Genomic DNA, 15,808 nt, shown 5'->3' with positions numbered 1-15,808 from the left:
AACAGTATGGGGCAAAGTATTTTAACATTGGATAATTAATTTTAAGAATTTCTATCGTAGGTAAAGTGTGTATAAATGATGTTATGGAAGAAGAACAAATTTAACTGAACAAAACTGAAATAAAAGTAAACATGGATTTAAAAATGACAGTCTAAAAGAATGATCTGGAAAAAGATGATGTACCAGATATACAAAAGAAATTGGCTAACAGTTTAGCTAATAGTTGAACAATTAAAAGGGACATGATACACTAGACAGCTGTTAATAATTAAAGAGCTATATAAATAAGAAATAAAAAGAATGTCTTGCATAATTTTGCTATATTGGATCTACAAATGAGACCTATTAAACCTGTTGGTTTGAAAGATTATGTAGTCTAGGATATTATTTGAAATGACTAAAGATGTTTGTTAAAAATAAAAGGAATGAATATAAATATGATTTATTTGATCAAAGTTAAACTAGATGTTGCTATTTCTGATCTCCCTTAATATACTTCTGCTGACCAGGACTGAACAATAAGATTTTAAATTTGCTTATAGATAAAAGATGATGTATAGAATGAAGAATTTGTTGTCTTTCAAGAGAAGGTAATAAGTCGTTTAAATTGTTTACACTTGTGATTAAGGAGGAAGTTATTCTTTATATATTTCTTTTTTCTTTCTTCACTTTTCTCCTTTTTCTTTTCTTTCCCGTAGTCTCTCTTTTTAATCTTTTTTTCCCATCTGTATATGCTTGGTACAAATTATTTTTAAAAATGAAATTAATATTTGGCCAGGATAAGGCTGCATTCCATGGCTGATTTCACTTTATTCAAAATCAAACACAATAAAAATGCCAAAGCACATGCCTTAAGAAAAGTATTAGAGATGAAAATAAGATAAAATGAGATAAAAATCCTCCTGAAAAATATAGAGACTCCATCTTCTCTTTAGAGCTATTAAAATGTAGGGTTAAGAAAAGGTAGTGCCCTACAATGACATATATGAGCAATAAAAAGTGATTTTTAAAACCAAGGGAGCAATGTCACATCAGCCATAGCAAAAATACACTGTGCCCATTGTCTCTTAAATGGCCAAGACAAGACTTTAGAATCTATGTATTGGGAAACTTTCCTCATAATATTTGGCAGGTTCTGCTCTCTTACTTTTTATTTCCTGTTTGCCTTAAGCAAGAGGTGCATTAGCTTGGCTAGTCCACAAAGTGCATTTAGACTACATAAATACTATATCTGACTCAGTCACCTGAAAATGTTTCCTTGTGATCATAGTTCCTGCTTTTCTGGGACAAGGGCTCTTTATAGTTGTATTTTCTCCAGGTAAAATTTCTTACAAGGGACGTGGTGGCTCAGTGGGTTAGGACGCTGAGCTTGTCGATCAGAAGGTCGGCAGTTTGGCGGGTCGAATCCCGAGTGCTGCGTAACAGAGTGAGCCCCTGTTACTCGTCCCAGCTTCTGCCAACCTAGCAGTTCGAAAGCATGTAAAAATGCAAGTAGAAAAATAGGGACCACTCCGGTAGGAAGGTAACAGTGTTCCGTGCGCCTTTGGCATCTAGTCATGCTGGCCACATGACCACGGAGACGTTCTCGGGCAAGCGCTGGCTCTTTGGCTTTGAAACGGAGATGAGCACCGGCCCCTAGAGTCAGAAACGACTAGCACACATGTGCGGGGAAACCTTTACCTTTACCTAAAATTTCTTACTCTTTGTTTTTCTGAAAAGTTCTGTGAAAAGAATTTCAGGGATTAGGTGAAACACAGATTAGTTTCAGTCCATGAAGAGAAGTCCAAAGAGTTGAAAAAGTTGTTGTGAATGGAGTCTGATTATTTTCCAGACAAAGGGTAAAGTGGGTAAATTGTTCCAATTTTGACCCAGAAAGATGGTATTTTCAGCTGGCAATATATCATTTAATATATCCCACTCTTTAATATGTCTGCTATCTATTTTTATTGAGGGTGGGAACTCTAATGAATTAAGTATTCTTACTTGTCTCCTTTTGCCTGTTTCCATGACAAATCAAAAACAATTTAATGAACTTCTGAGTAATCTTTTCAAAATACACAGCAATCAGTTATTAAATATTATAAAATCAAAATTCAGCATAGCTAATATATTAGTTCTAATAGAAAATTTTAAGATATATTAATGCCACAGAAAGTTTGATAAATTAGGAAAGTGTTTGCAACTCAGTGAATATGTGACTCCAATTAATGCAGCACTATTACTTTTGATTCATGATAGACACACTCTAGATCTCCACTGGTTGATATGATGTGGGGTAGCAACAGAAAAGTTTGGAGTTGTGGACATTGAGAGATTAAATGTTTAGTATGTTTACAGTAGAAGGAAACCAATCAAAGAGAAAGGAATGTGAGCTAAATAAAAAGCTTCCAGTTTTCACAATTCCAAACACATTTCCAGTAGCAGAACATCAATACTGTACACTTTTGCACTTCATTACCTCCTTGTTACTCCAAATAGTTTCTCTGCAGTTGGGATAACATTTAAGCACAGAACTCTAGGGATGTTGATTGATTAGTACTAATGCTACGAAAATCAGGATTTCATCAGCAATATAGGGTTGTACTTATTTTTGTATAAGAGAGGTATAACCTCACTTATTTGGCCACCATAAATTTAATTTAATTTAATTTAATTTTATTAGATTTATATACCGCCCTTTCCTGAAGGACTCAGGGCGGTTTACAGGGAATTTAAAATCAACAATACAAAATACAAAAGTTAAAAAACAAAAAAGATTAAATTATCCCTTAAAATAAAAACTCCAGTTAACAATTCTTAGCCTGGGCCGGAGAGCTCAAAGAGCCAGGTCTTCAGGTCCTGGCGGAATGAATGAAGGTCAGGGGCAGTCCTAAGCTCCACGGGCAGCTGGTTCCAGAGGGCAGGCGCACCCACAGAGAAGGCCCTCCCCCTGGGTGTTATCCGCCAGCAGTCTTTTACCGGCGGCACCCTGAGAAGACCCTCCCTGTGTGAGCGCACTGGACGAAGGGAACTTGATGCTGGCAGAAGGTGTTCCCTCAAATATCCTGGACCCAAGCCATTTAGGGCTTTATAGGTCATCACCAGCACATAAATGTTTATGAAACCCTATAGGATTATGTATTCATGAATAAAGCCAAATAATGTTGCAGGATCCAATCTGGGTCAGTCACGAGGAGCAGAGAAGCCCATCTTCAGGGAACTTCTCTGTCACCAGAATGTGATGTTGATGGTGATGATGTATTCACTTTGTAAATTTGATGTACAGTTTTTGAATTATGGGATTGAAAACATATTAGACAGAAAACATTCTCTCTTTTCCTTTAGTTCCAGGTCCTTCTGCAGCTTTAACTACAATGCAGCTCTTCTCCAAGCAAAACCCATCAAGGCAAGAGGTCACCAAACTTCAACAACAAATTAAAACTAATAGTGCAGGTGTGACTGTATTACGACGTGAAATTTCAGAGCTTCGCACCAAAGTGCAAGAGCAGCAGAAACAACTCCAAGACCAAGATCAGAAACTTCTTGAGCAAACCCAAATCATAGGTGAGCAGAATGCCCGACTGGCAGAGCTTGAACGCAAATTGCGAGAAGTTATGGAAAGTGCAGTAGGAAATTCCTCCGGGTCAACACCAACTGAGGAGGCCCCTAGGAAACGGAAGAAGGCTACTGAATCAATAGGTTCACCTAGAAAGTCAAAACGCCTTCGAAATAATAAATAACTTTGGGATAAACGGCACTTCCAGGAGAACACACTGCTTTAATAGCTGAAGCGGGTTGTCTGGTCTGGATGCTGCAGAGTACAGCATGTATCATCTAGGCTGCTGGTTCTTCAGAATATCATAGCCTTGAACAACTTTCTCTCATTGCTGAGACATTACTTCACAACCCATCCCAACAACCCCATTTCGGTTTGAGTGGGTCTGTTGCACAGGACAATTATAATTTGTCACAAATTTGTACCCACTAGACCCAGTATATCATGTCCTAAAAAGTTTGCTTTCATTTTCTATGCAGAAAATGAGTATTCAAATGAACCTTAAGTTTTTCCATCAGTTAGTATTTCAAAACAAATTCAGGCTTAGTCATTGAAAAAGTTAGAAATGGTTAAACAACAGATGTCCTGCTGTCTTGAAAATATCCACTTTAAAAAAAATGTGTATGGGGGTGGGGGAGGCTGACTTTTTGTTGCAAGTGACCTTGTTTAGAACATCTGAAAAGTAGTTTATATGTCTGAGAGTACATGACAAGTAAGCTTACAGTATTGGCTATATATATTTTTGTAAATTTAATAATCCAAGGGTTACTCGGTCTGATTTCCACAAATGCACACTCTACTTCTAAGCATTAGGAGCCATATTTTTTATCTTGCATGGACAGACAGATGCATGCATTGCTTAGTCAGCTTGGTAGAAGCATTTGCCTTGAATCACTGTTGAGTAGTTGGCCTCTCCCATCTTTTGAAAGAACATCTGTTGGTTTCTCACCCATGATTCTGCACATCTTTTGAGCACAGCTTTTCTTATCTTTGGAGCTAGTTTGCCTAAATGCTACAAGGGAATATATAAGCCAAGCTGTTTTGCTGCTTCTGCTTGCTTGTTGACTTTAAGCAGATTGCACGGTTTGGCTCCTTTTGCTTGTGGGTTTCTGATTATACACTACTGATCCTGATTCAGTGATTGAAAGACCATTCAACTGGACAGAATTTATTTGTTGATAGAGTACACAGGCTTGCTCAGTTATCATCCAAGTTTTATGTATGTTGAGAAAAAGATCTTACTGTTGTATGGAAAAAACTCTCTCTAATCCTGTGTTCTAGCTGTCATTAACCTAAGAAATACATTGTTCAGATGTTTTTGCACCCCTTCTGTTTTGAAATTGAACTGGAAAAGCATGTTTTGCACTGTACAGTCTCTGGATTTGTCACCTTTAACAGCTTTCAAGTTATAAAGTACAGTGTTTCCCAATTATGTTTCTTTCTAATCCTGCAACAAATATTGTTATCCATGTTTTAATTTGATATTACTAAGTAATGTAATTCTATTGCTTGACTGTTACATTTTTCCCTCAACCTGCTATGATTAATTCAGCTTTTTGGTAATTTTGAAATGGGAATGGAAAAATGGGTCTGATTGGTTATTCAAAAAGCTCTTCTTACATGATAATATTCTTAAAGTACCTGGGTTTAAAACAGATGGATTACTCATTTTTGTCAGTTTGATGAAAAAAGCTCTGCCAAGGATTGTTCTTGGCTTTTTCTTTTAAAATAATCTGTTAATTCTTAATTTGGAATATGTATTCCCTAAAACAAAGTACTGCAAATTGATGTCAAGAGTTTGGAGTGTTTAATTTTTTAAAAAAATTATATTGTTTTGCTACCTTAAGGCCTTTTAACAATGTGTATTTGTTTAATTTTAATGGGAGCAGGCTATGTATCTTACCAGTGGGCATACACTGAATTATTTCAGATAATATAATAATTTTGAAACATTCACTTGAGCATTTCTTAATTAATATATCTCAGTATATCTCAAATCAGCATTGGTATATTTAATTTTTAATTTAATTTATAAAGAACAATATGGATACAGTATTTTTCAGTGTTGCTCTATAGATCAACTGTTTGTGCATTTTGCTATTTATTTTTGTTTCAAAATCTAATTACATCTCACAAGATACAGTGATGTCCTTCAAACTGGATATTTTAAGAGTCATATTCATTGAGGAGGGAGTCATCAGTAATAAATTTAGTATAATGATTAAAGAATAGGATAGGATAGGATAGGATACTGTCACTTTAAATGTACACTAATCAGCATACATTAAAATGGAATTTCATTGCATTCAGCTCTCAAAAAAATACCATTATGCATATACCCCGTAAAGGTAAAGGTTCCCCCGCACATGCGTGCTAGTCGTTTCCGACTCTAGGGGCCGGTGCTCATCTCCATTTCAAAGCCAAAGAGCCAGCGCTCGTCCGAGGACGTCTCCGTGGTCATGTGGCCGGCATGACTAGACGCCAAAGGCGCACGGAACGCTGTTACCTTCCCACTGTAGTGGTCCCTATTTTTCTACTTGCATTTTTACGTGCTTTAGAACTGCTAGGTTGGCAGAAGCTGGGACGAGTAACAGGCGCTCACTCTGCTACGCGGCACTCGGGATTCGACCCACCAAACTGCCGACCTTCTGATTGACAAGCTCAGCGTCCTAACCCACTGAGCCACCGCGTCCCTTTATATACCCCATACACGGACATAAATGACACAGAAACATCACAGTTTAGTTCGAATGTATACATATGCATGACAAAAAAAGAATCCTGCGAATTTACAAGAAGGATGGCATAAGGAACAAAGTTATTTACAGAATCTAATAGTTCTGCTATAAATACTTTGAAACCTCTTCCCAGAGAGGAGCAACAGAAACAGACCGTGAAGTGGGTGTGTGGAGTCTCTAACAATGCTTCACATTCTAAGCACATAGCTCTTATAAGCAGTATACTGAATAACAGGAAACAAGCTTCCTATTATCTTCTCAGCTGTCCTTATCACTGTGTGGACCTTCTATCTGAGGCACTGCTACCACCAAACCAAACCGAACAGCGATGCAGTTTGTTAAAATGCTCTCAATCATACCTCTGTAAAAAGTGGCCAGAAAAGGAGAAAAATGTGCTCTCCTCATCCGACGCAAGAAATGCAAGTGCTGGTTTGCACGCTTCACTAAAGATAACATATGAAGAGACCAAGTCAGATTGTTAGTTATCTGCACCTCCAGGTACTTAATACTATTGACCACCTCCATGGCTGCAGCCTTGATACAGAGTGGACTATGACTATGCTGACTCTTTCTAAAATAAGCAATGATTGGAAGTTATATTATCATTTCCTGTAGTGTTGGGATTCTTTTGCTTTAGCACTATATATTGTGAAATATATTTGTAGCAGTGCAATTTGTCAAGAATTTAAGAGGTTTCTGTTCATGAATAAGCTGTCCAGAGAGTGAATTTTCCTCCTCCTGTTTCCTAGGAGGGGCATTTCCTTCTGCCTTTGAGCAAACCTTAGTGTTATCACAATGTGGCCATTGAAACATTATGTGCTCTCACATATTGTAAAAAAGATACCAGACATTTATTTATTGGTTATGGAGAAGACCTTAGAGTGGATCAAGTTGCATTAATATGGTCAGGAAAACATGTATTTATTATCCAATTTTCCTCCCAATATGATAATCACAAAACATAACTAATTATTATAGTTTGTTGCACAGCCAGAAGTTCACACTGGATTTGGCATTTTTATCCACTTATTGAATCCTTTCCAAGGACTTGGATAGACCAGTGCAGATGTTTGATGGTGATAGAGGTATCATTACAGAATGTAAGCTGTTCCAAGTAAAGCTGCCTTTTGCAATTGACTCATGGTGAATTTGTCGATGCCAATGGCATTCAAGTGGTGCACTAGTTGTTTTGGGATTGCACCCAAAGCACCTATTACTATTGGTACCATTGCACCCAAAGCACCTATTACTATTGGTACCATTACTATTGGTACTATTGGTACCACCTTTGCTTTCTTTTGCTATTTGCAGATCTTTGTATTTTTTACCTTCTCTTTCTCTTTTAACTCCAGGTACTGCCAGTATCCAGACTTTTTTATTTTTCTTATTGACAATTGTTAGGTCTGGGGTGTTATGTGGCAGGTGCCAGTCTGTTTTAATTCTGAAGTCCCAGAGCACTTTAGCTTCTTCATTTTCTATTACTTTCTCTATTTTATGGTCCCACCACTTCTTGCTTGCAGCCAAATGGTATTTCTTGCAGATCTTCCAAAGAACCATTGTTGCTATTTTTGTCATTATTTTTGGTTAGTTTGTGTGATCTTCTTGCAGCAACAAACTAGGTGATCCACTGTTTCTTCTTTGCAGAGGTGGCACTTGCTATCAATTGCTATCTTCTCAATTCTGATTTTGTATGCATTTGTTCTTAAATTATTATTGTTATGATGCATCACACAGTTAAGTGTTTAGACTGGATTTGGTGTTTTTATCCACCTATTGAGTCTTTTCCAAGACCTGGGATAGTACAAGTAGTCCTCGACTTACAACAGTTCACTTAGTGACCATTCAAAGTTACAGTGGTACTGAAAAAATTGACTTATTACCATTTTTCACATGACCGTTGCAGCATCCCCATGATCACACGATCAAAATTCAGGTACTTGGCAAGTGGTTCATATTTATGATGGTTGCAGTGTCCTGGGGTCATGCGATCAGCTTTTGCAAACGTCTGACAAGCAAAGTCAATGGGGAAGCCAGATTCACTTAACAACCATGTTTCTAACTTAACAAATGCAATGATTCACTTCACTGTGGCAAGAAAAGTCCTAAAATGGGGCAAATTCACTTAAATGTTTAACTCAGCAACATAAATGTTGGGCTCAATTGCGGTCGTAACTCAAGGACTATCTGTACTATTTGATTTTTCCTGCCCAGATACAGGAGCTTGAGTTGTTATAACTGAACATCACACTGTTGGATTTGAGCTAACATTCCAGTTTGTCAAGGTAATTTTGAATTGTGATTTTACTTTCTATTTAATTTCCCCAACTTGGTACTGTCTATAAATGTGATAGTCCGTCCTCCTTCCGTTCCATCCCCTATATCATTTAGAAATAGGTTGAATGGTATTGGGGAGAGAGTTGATTTCTGAGCAACGCCACTTATATTACAAGATGAGGCAGAAATGTTTATGAATGCCCTTTAGATGCAGTTTTTCAGCCAACTGCCAGTCCACTAGATACCTAAATACAACTCACATTTATCCATCCTAGCTATCAAATATTTTCCTGAGATTTAAGTACACTATATCCGTAGCATTCTATGGTCCATCAAACAAGTAAGAATTGGTGACAGAACTAGTATAATGTAGTAGTTAAAATGCTGGACTCTGGCTAAAGTCCATCCTCAACCAGGATGCTTACTCAGTGATTTTGTGCAAATTATTCAGCCCAACTTCCCTCTCGGAGTTTTTGGGAAAAGTAGAAAAAGGGAATGACATTGTGTCCAATTTGTGGTCTGTGATCTGTAATCATACAGTATTTTGTGGGTTCATAATAGGACTATCAGCCCACTTATGACCTTAAAATCTTCTTTTATATTAAAACTATGTTGTTTAGGCCAACGCTTAGCCAAACTGCTGAAAATGTATTGAACCCCTAACGCCCTACTCTTCAGAGGGATTTCTACTCAATCTGGCCCAAAGATATATCTACCAGTTTAGCATTTTATATTTTATATACATTTTAAGAAGAGAGGCAATCTGGTATAGTGGTTAAGGGATCAGGCCAGGAACCTGTGTGTTCTGGTCCTGTCTTGGGCACAAAGCCAGATGAGTGACCTTGGTCCTAGAAAGGAAGCAATGGCAAACCACTTTTGAAAAACTTTGCCAAGAAAACTGCAGCCACTTACCCAGGCACTCTCTGAGAATCCGATGTGTTCAGGTTGTGCAGGTATACACTGCACACGGGTGCCATATCTTGGGGGATGCCAGTAAAGCACAGGAAGACAACAGCACCTCTCTATTTCAGCCAAACAATAAATTGCAATTGGCCAGGCTTACTACTGAGGATTTTGCTTGTTGAGCAAACAGGGTGGGGAAATGCAGTGATATGCACGTGTTCCCCATTTCCTCTATTATAACAGTACATTTTCTAAATTCTTATACTTAGTCACACATTCTACTTTTTCAAGTGTGGCCTTGCCATACATTTTCAAGTTACATCTGTTTCGGTTTTTTGAGTATACGGTGTAGTTAAGAATCAGGGAATTTACAGCCCATGCTATTTCTCTATAATAGCCAATTGTAAAACTAATTAAAACATTTCTAAACTGATTAACTGAAGTTTGGCTGATGATTACAGAATTACACCCAAAATTTGGTAACTGATAACAAAATTCAGCCTTCTGAGAAAAAGAAGGGAAAAACAGGAAAGAAAGATATGGCTAGGGAGTCTCTTGAGAGCTTTGTGGTGCAGGCTAATGTTAAGTTCTCCCCTTTTATTACAAATTCTTTTACATTATTCCTAACTAAATATTATTCCTGTCTAATTCTTATTAAATGAATCCCACTCTGCAAAGCTTAATTGTCTACTTATTTCCGCAGAGTATTTTATCCTGTTGTCCCAAGGAAAAAAAAGAAACAGGTTGGTTTGCTATTGGTATGAACTGTACGTGGTTCCAAAGGACAAGTTGTACACGTTTCCTATAGAAATGTCAATTTCATGCAGTATAGTTTTTCAGATAAAGAACATTTCAGACTGGAAAGAATATATTGACAGCTTCCCCTAGTCACAGCACAATGATTTCCTGGCAAGACTAATTTTGTTCCTTGTCTATAAAATATTGTCTATGTCATTTCCATCTCAAGATGAGTTGGCCCTAAATAATTAGTAGATATACCAATATTGCATCAGGATTTGCTCCCTCTAATATTGCTCGGGTATAGCCTCAAGAAATTTCCCCCCTTAGCTTGGAGAAAAGTTAGATGTCTGGTAGTTACTGTGTTAATAGGCAGTCAGAGGCACTGGTGGGAAGAAGAAAAAAGTCATGGATGGTGATTGTGACCATGCTCTGAAAGCCTTGTTGGCCTGAGCATCAGCTGGGTGCTGTTTTCCTCGTGGGAGCAGCCAATAAGTCACGCTGGAACTCCTGTTTCTTTCTGCAGAAAGAGAGAACCTCAGGCTTGGGACAGAGATCCAAATCAAATGCCCCTAGTTAAGTGTTAACTCGGACCTTTATACAAAACTTTTCTTTGTTTACAGCATGCCAATCTATATGGTTTCTTTCATAAGTGTTTACATTTGGTTTATTACATTTGTCCTTTTTGTTACAAAGTTACTTTAGGACAAAACAGCAGTATCTTCCTAATCCTATTATTGTAAGGAGTTTCCTGCCGCATGTCTGTACTTTGTCAGTTTCACAAGGAAGCTGTAAAAAGAGAAGGGAAGCCCCATGGGTAATTTAATCACTTTTAACTTTGGGTAGCTTGTTTCTACATAACCTGATCAACTCCTGGCTGACTTGGTGTTGAAAAAAAAATATTTGTGACCTTTTCTTATGAATGGGATTCCTTTCCTATAGAAGTTATCATTTTTGCTCCCTCTAGGTTTTAAAAGGGACATTCCTTGTTTGAAGGATTCAATTATTTTATATTCATCAATTTATATTCTTAAGCTATCATCAACCTATCAGCTTGCCCATTTCTTTAATGCATTGTGTGGGGGGAAAAGGGGGGGGGAGGCTCCAGTTGTATGAGTCCTGCTACCATATTGACTGTCAAATCAAAGTCAAAAGCAACCTCCCTGCAGAAACCGTACAAAGTAGTACAAAAAGCATTTCGGTATTACGTGCAATGTATTTTTCTTGACTGAATAGTTATCACTGCATGAAACATGAAACATTGAAAATCTTTTCTCCATCTTTGGGTCCCTGATATTGAAGGAGTAAAACAAATTCTTGAACCAAAACCTCCAAACTTGCAAGGCTCCTGAACTCAAGTGAGCCTACTTACTAGCTTGCTTAAACATTTGCAGATGCTGTCTCACGGATTATCTTAAATCAGAAATTAAATGGAAACTAGGAAGTAACTTAGAATAACCTTAGAATCTTATAATCCAATGAGTTTCTATTTTAGAACATTATCAAATACACTCTAAGACAGGCATGTCAAACGTGTGACATCATGTGAGATTGTGCAACGTATTGCAAATTTTTCCCCATTGCCAGCAATGGAGTGGGCAGAGTTTTGGCAAGACGCATCCAGCCCACAGGCCGGCAGTTTGGCATTCCTGCTCTAAGACCTCAGCATATATTTTGACATGTTAAATTGGTTTGTTTTGACAGTTGTTTTCACCGTACTTAGCATGAGAAATCTACCCCTGCCTCTGTATGTTTAATCATTCACTCCTAGGCCCAGTTGTGCAGAGATAAGAATCAAGGGTGATCTGATTTTGCTTCCCTTCATGAGTGCTGCCTAGTCATTTGTTGCTTTGTTCTCTGCCTTTTCTTACTGATCATGAGCTCTGTCAACAGAGTTCCATATGTTCACAATACTTTCAGTGTGATTTAATTTGAATTGCAGCACTGATAACAAACCGTTTTTTCCTGTGTCGATAATTGGCTTGTACTTGTGTAGAAAAAAAGTTGCATTTTTTTCTCCATAAAGACAGGGCTTTTCAACCTTTTCACAGATTGTACCACTTTTAGGACATGACAATATTCGAGTACCACCAATGCTTAGCAAAGTGTCAAAAACTTGATGACTAAAAAAAAGGGGGGGGATTTGGGATTTTATCATTTAGATTCATTTGTGGTTATAGAAATGGCTAGTTTATATTATGGAAAAGTAAAAAGTTGAGGATCAATGTTAACGCTTCCTTCTACTGCAACAGCGGAAGTCAGAAGTCAATGACTTTTCTTTTTCCCTTCTTCCCCTCACTTTCCCCTTTTTTTCTCACCCTTTGCTCGCAAAAGCCCCTCACTCACGCTCACTCCACTTGCAAAAGCCCCTTGCTTGCTCTTTCACTCGCTCACGCTTTGCTCACAAAAGCCTCTCGTTCGCTCTTTCACTCACTCACCCTTTGCTCGCAAAGGCCTCTCTCTCTCTCTCTCTCTCTCTCATCCTTTGTTCTCAAAAACCTCTTGCTCTCTCTCTTACTCACCCTTCGCTTGGAAGCACCAATCAGCATGTAGCTGCGCGCAAAGATCCTGGGCTACTGTGAAGCCCTGTAGTCCAGCTGATCTGTGCGGCGGTGCTTTAGTTCGTTCCCTCCCCCGCTACACTTGGCTAGAGGTCGTGTACCACTGGATTAAGACAATAAGAAAGAAGTTAGTAGTTCCCTGGCCAATCAGAGAGGATGGCCTAAAGCAGGGGTGTCAAACTCAATTTCATTGAGGGCCGCATCAGCATTGCGGTTGGCCTCAGCGGGCCTAGTGGGTATGGCCAGGGTGGGTGTGGCCTACTGGGTGGGCGTGGCCAGCTCTACATCGTTCGCATGAAGGGTGCCTATGGGGGCCTGGGCAGGAGTGGGACAGATCTGAGGGTCTCTGGCAGAAGGAGGGTCTCTGGGCCAGGGCCAAGGCAGTGGGGGCCGTTCCCTCACTGTTTCCAGGATGGCTTCGCGGGCCACACGAAACCACTTCACGGGCCGGATCTGGCCCCCGGGCCTTGTGTTTGACATGTCTGGCCTAAAGGGTCATTTGTGCTAGTAATAAAATTATACTATTTACAGTATATAAAAGTTATTAGAGCTCAACACCAAGTGACGTTAGGGGCATACAGGAATAGTACTGTAGTAACAAAAATAAATATAATCCAGTTTGAAAATTTGGCTGTGTGACGATATTTTAATTCATATCCCTTTATTATTTATTAAATAACTCAAAGCAGTGAACATACCCTTCCTCCTATTTTCCTCACTACAAGCCTGTGGACTGGGCTGTGACTGACTGGTTCAGCTGGTTTTCATGGCTAAGGTGGGACTTGAAATCATGGGCTTCCGCTTTCTAGCCTGGTGCCTTAACTACTAGACCAGGGGTTCCCAACCGGGAGTGCTCACACCTCCTAGGGTTGCGAGACGATATTCCAGGGGGTGCAAAAATGTGGGTTTTCAAAATTATAGTGTATATGCATAATTCATTGCTGTTATTTCAAACTTTAGTGAGGGGTGCAAGAATCTTATCAGAAGCATTCTAGGGGTGCAGAGTATAGAAAAGGTTGGGAGCTGCTGTACTAGACCAAATTGGCTCTCTTGTATTGTATTCTAAATTATGCAATTATATTATGCAGGATTATGCCATAATATGATAGTATAATATAGCATTGTAATACTGTAATATTCACACACGTTATTTATGAAACTTGTACGCTGCCCAACTTTAAGCCTCCATACTCATACAGTCCATCTATATCTTGCTGTTGCGCTCTTCCAGGATATTTTTTTGGCTTCAGTTTTTTTGTTTTGTTTTTTTAATCCCATTTATATCCCACCCTTCTCCGAAGACTCAGGGCAGCTTACAATTTAAGCCTTACATCTTTGGGTTTTCTAGTAGTCTGTCCAGTATTCATCCTGCTTAGCTAGCAGTTATGCTTGTTTGTATTATCATTTCTTCCAAATAATTTTTGAAACATGCAAAGGCTAGCCTGTTAATTCTTTTTATTCAAATAAACTTGTTACTGTCATGTATTCTTACTTTTTATTTTAAAAAGCATCATGATTAGTTTTTACAAGCTAGAAGTAGCTTAGTCCTTGGGATCACCAATTCTCCTTTGCCTACTAACATCTCCTCAATGTAGCTTTTGTCAACTTATTAAGAAACAGATTGCCTATTATTTGTGCATCTGCAGACAAATCTACTGATGGGGGCTGACAAGGTATTTTTTTTAAATGCCGATCAAATTCAGTATTAAGACTACTTTAGAGAAAGTAAATAACGATGTAAGGCTACTATGATTATAATTATATTTCTTCCAGGAATAATCACTTTTGAACTTAGTATGGATCCTCCTCCTTTGATCGACTTGGCTCAATGTTATTTTTTTCCTGGCTCTACTGCATACAAACCCTTAGGTGAAAGAGCAATTTTATTTTCTAAAATATATATTTGTAATATGCATTGATTGTCATAGGTTTTTAACAAACAACCATATTCTGTATCTCATTTTCCCCCTCATCTTCCACTTGTTATATAAAACAAAGTAATAAAGGTTTTGGTTATGTCAGTTGTTTTATATTTTATTCTTCCCCCCCCCCTTTCCTATACTGTAATTTGTTTAGTTGTTTCTTCTCCCTCCTTTATGTTTACTTGTTACTAACAGGCAGAAAGATATTCACTAGTACCCTTCATTTGTTATTGAAAATGCTCTTCCTCTCTGTGGCAGCTATTTCTGAAGCCTGCAAGGAAAAAAAAAAGGTTGAAAGATGTGTTGCTAATCTCCTTTTGCTCTCTGTACAAATGTGTTTTTTTTTACAAAAAATAAGATATAGAAAAACAAAAATCATGTAGGCAAAAGATCAAGGGAAGGTGTAAAGGAATAAAGAATACTGAAAAATAGTTTCCAACTTTCTTCGACAGTTATAAATATAAAATACATTAGCCTTTTGATCAGAAATTTTATAAAACCTAATACTTAAATCATAAACATTTCTAATCGTCCAACCTCAAAATTTAATGTAACATTTCCTTCGGTTTCTAGCAAGAAGTCCAAAAGTGGCTTCCAGGTAGACACGAAGTTGGAATTTGATATCCGTCCACACATTCGTCATTCCTTCCTCCCCGCCCACTTCCCCAGTTCACAATCTAGGATCTGTAAAGTTAGCATCCACGCCTCGTCTTCGAGATCTGCGTATCCTTCGAGTCCAGTTGATATCAGTGGGGTCGATGTCAGTATTAACATCCTAGAAGTGGACCGCGTGGGTTGCGGGCAAGGTTAAACCGCCGCTTAGGCCAGGCTCCTGTTGCCAAAATGCTGCTGTTCCTGGGGGGAAAGGGTGGGGCATGTCCGGCAGAAGGCCCGAACAGAGCCTCGGGTTGCGGGTTCTCTGCAGTCAGTTACGCTGAGGCAGCCCAAATACGGCTGCCTCAGCGGAGAACGAGGCTCGCCGCGCCGAAGCGAAGAGGAAAGGCGAGCACTGCAGTTCTGTACGGTAGTTTGGCTCCGAGTTAGACTCTCGAAGGCTCCTGGAAACATTTAAAACATTTACATCTTGAATTCGAAGTCTGGGCGGCTCCCAACCAACAATTAAAGAGAGAGAGAGAG

General features: G+C 38.6%; 1 protein-coding gene across 1 annotated transcript in view; it reads left to right on the top strand.

The window, feature by feature from the left end:
* The window catches only part of FBXO28 (F-box protein 28), a 37,867-nt gene extending 32,376 nt beyond the window's left edge, over positions 1-5,491 (top strand). Inside the window, exon 5 of the mRNA XM_083379479.1 lies at positions 3,325-5,491. Coding sequence (XP_083235605.1) covers positions 3,325-3,719 — 395 coding nt within the window. The 3' untranslated portion in view covers positions 3,720-5,491. The remainder of the gene's footprint in view (positions 1-3,324) is intronic.
* Positions 5,492-15,808: the final 10,317 nt, after the last annotated feature.

The sequence above is a fragment of the Vipera ursinii genome, assembly GCF_947247035.1.
Source record: "Vipera ursinii genome assembly, chromosome: 1".
NCBI lineage: Eukaryota > Metazoa > Chordata > Lepidosauria > Squamata > Viperidae > Vipera > Vipera ursinii.
The sequence above is the reverse complement of the archived record's forward strand: the minus strand, read 5'-3'. Positions and strand labels throughout refer to the sequence as shown.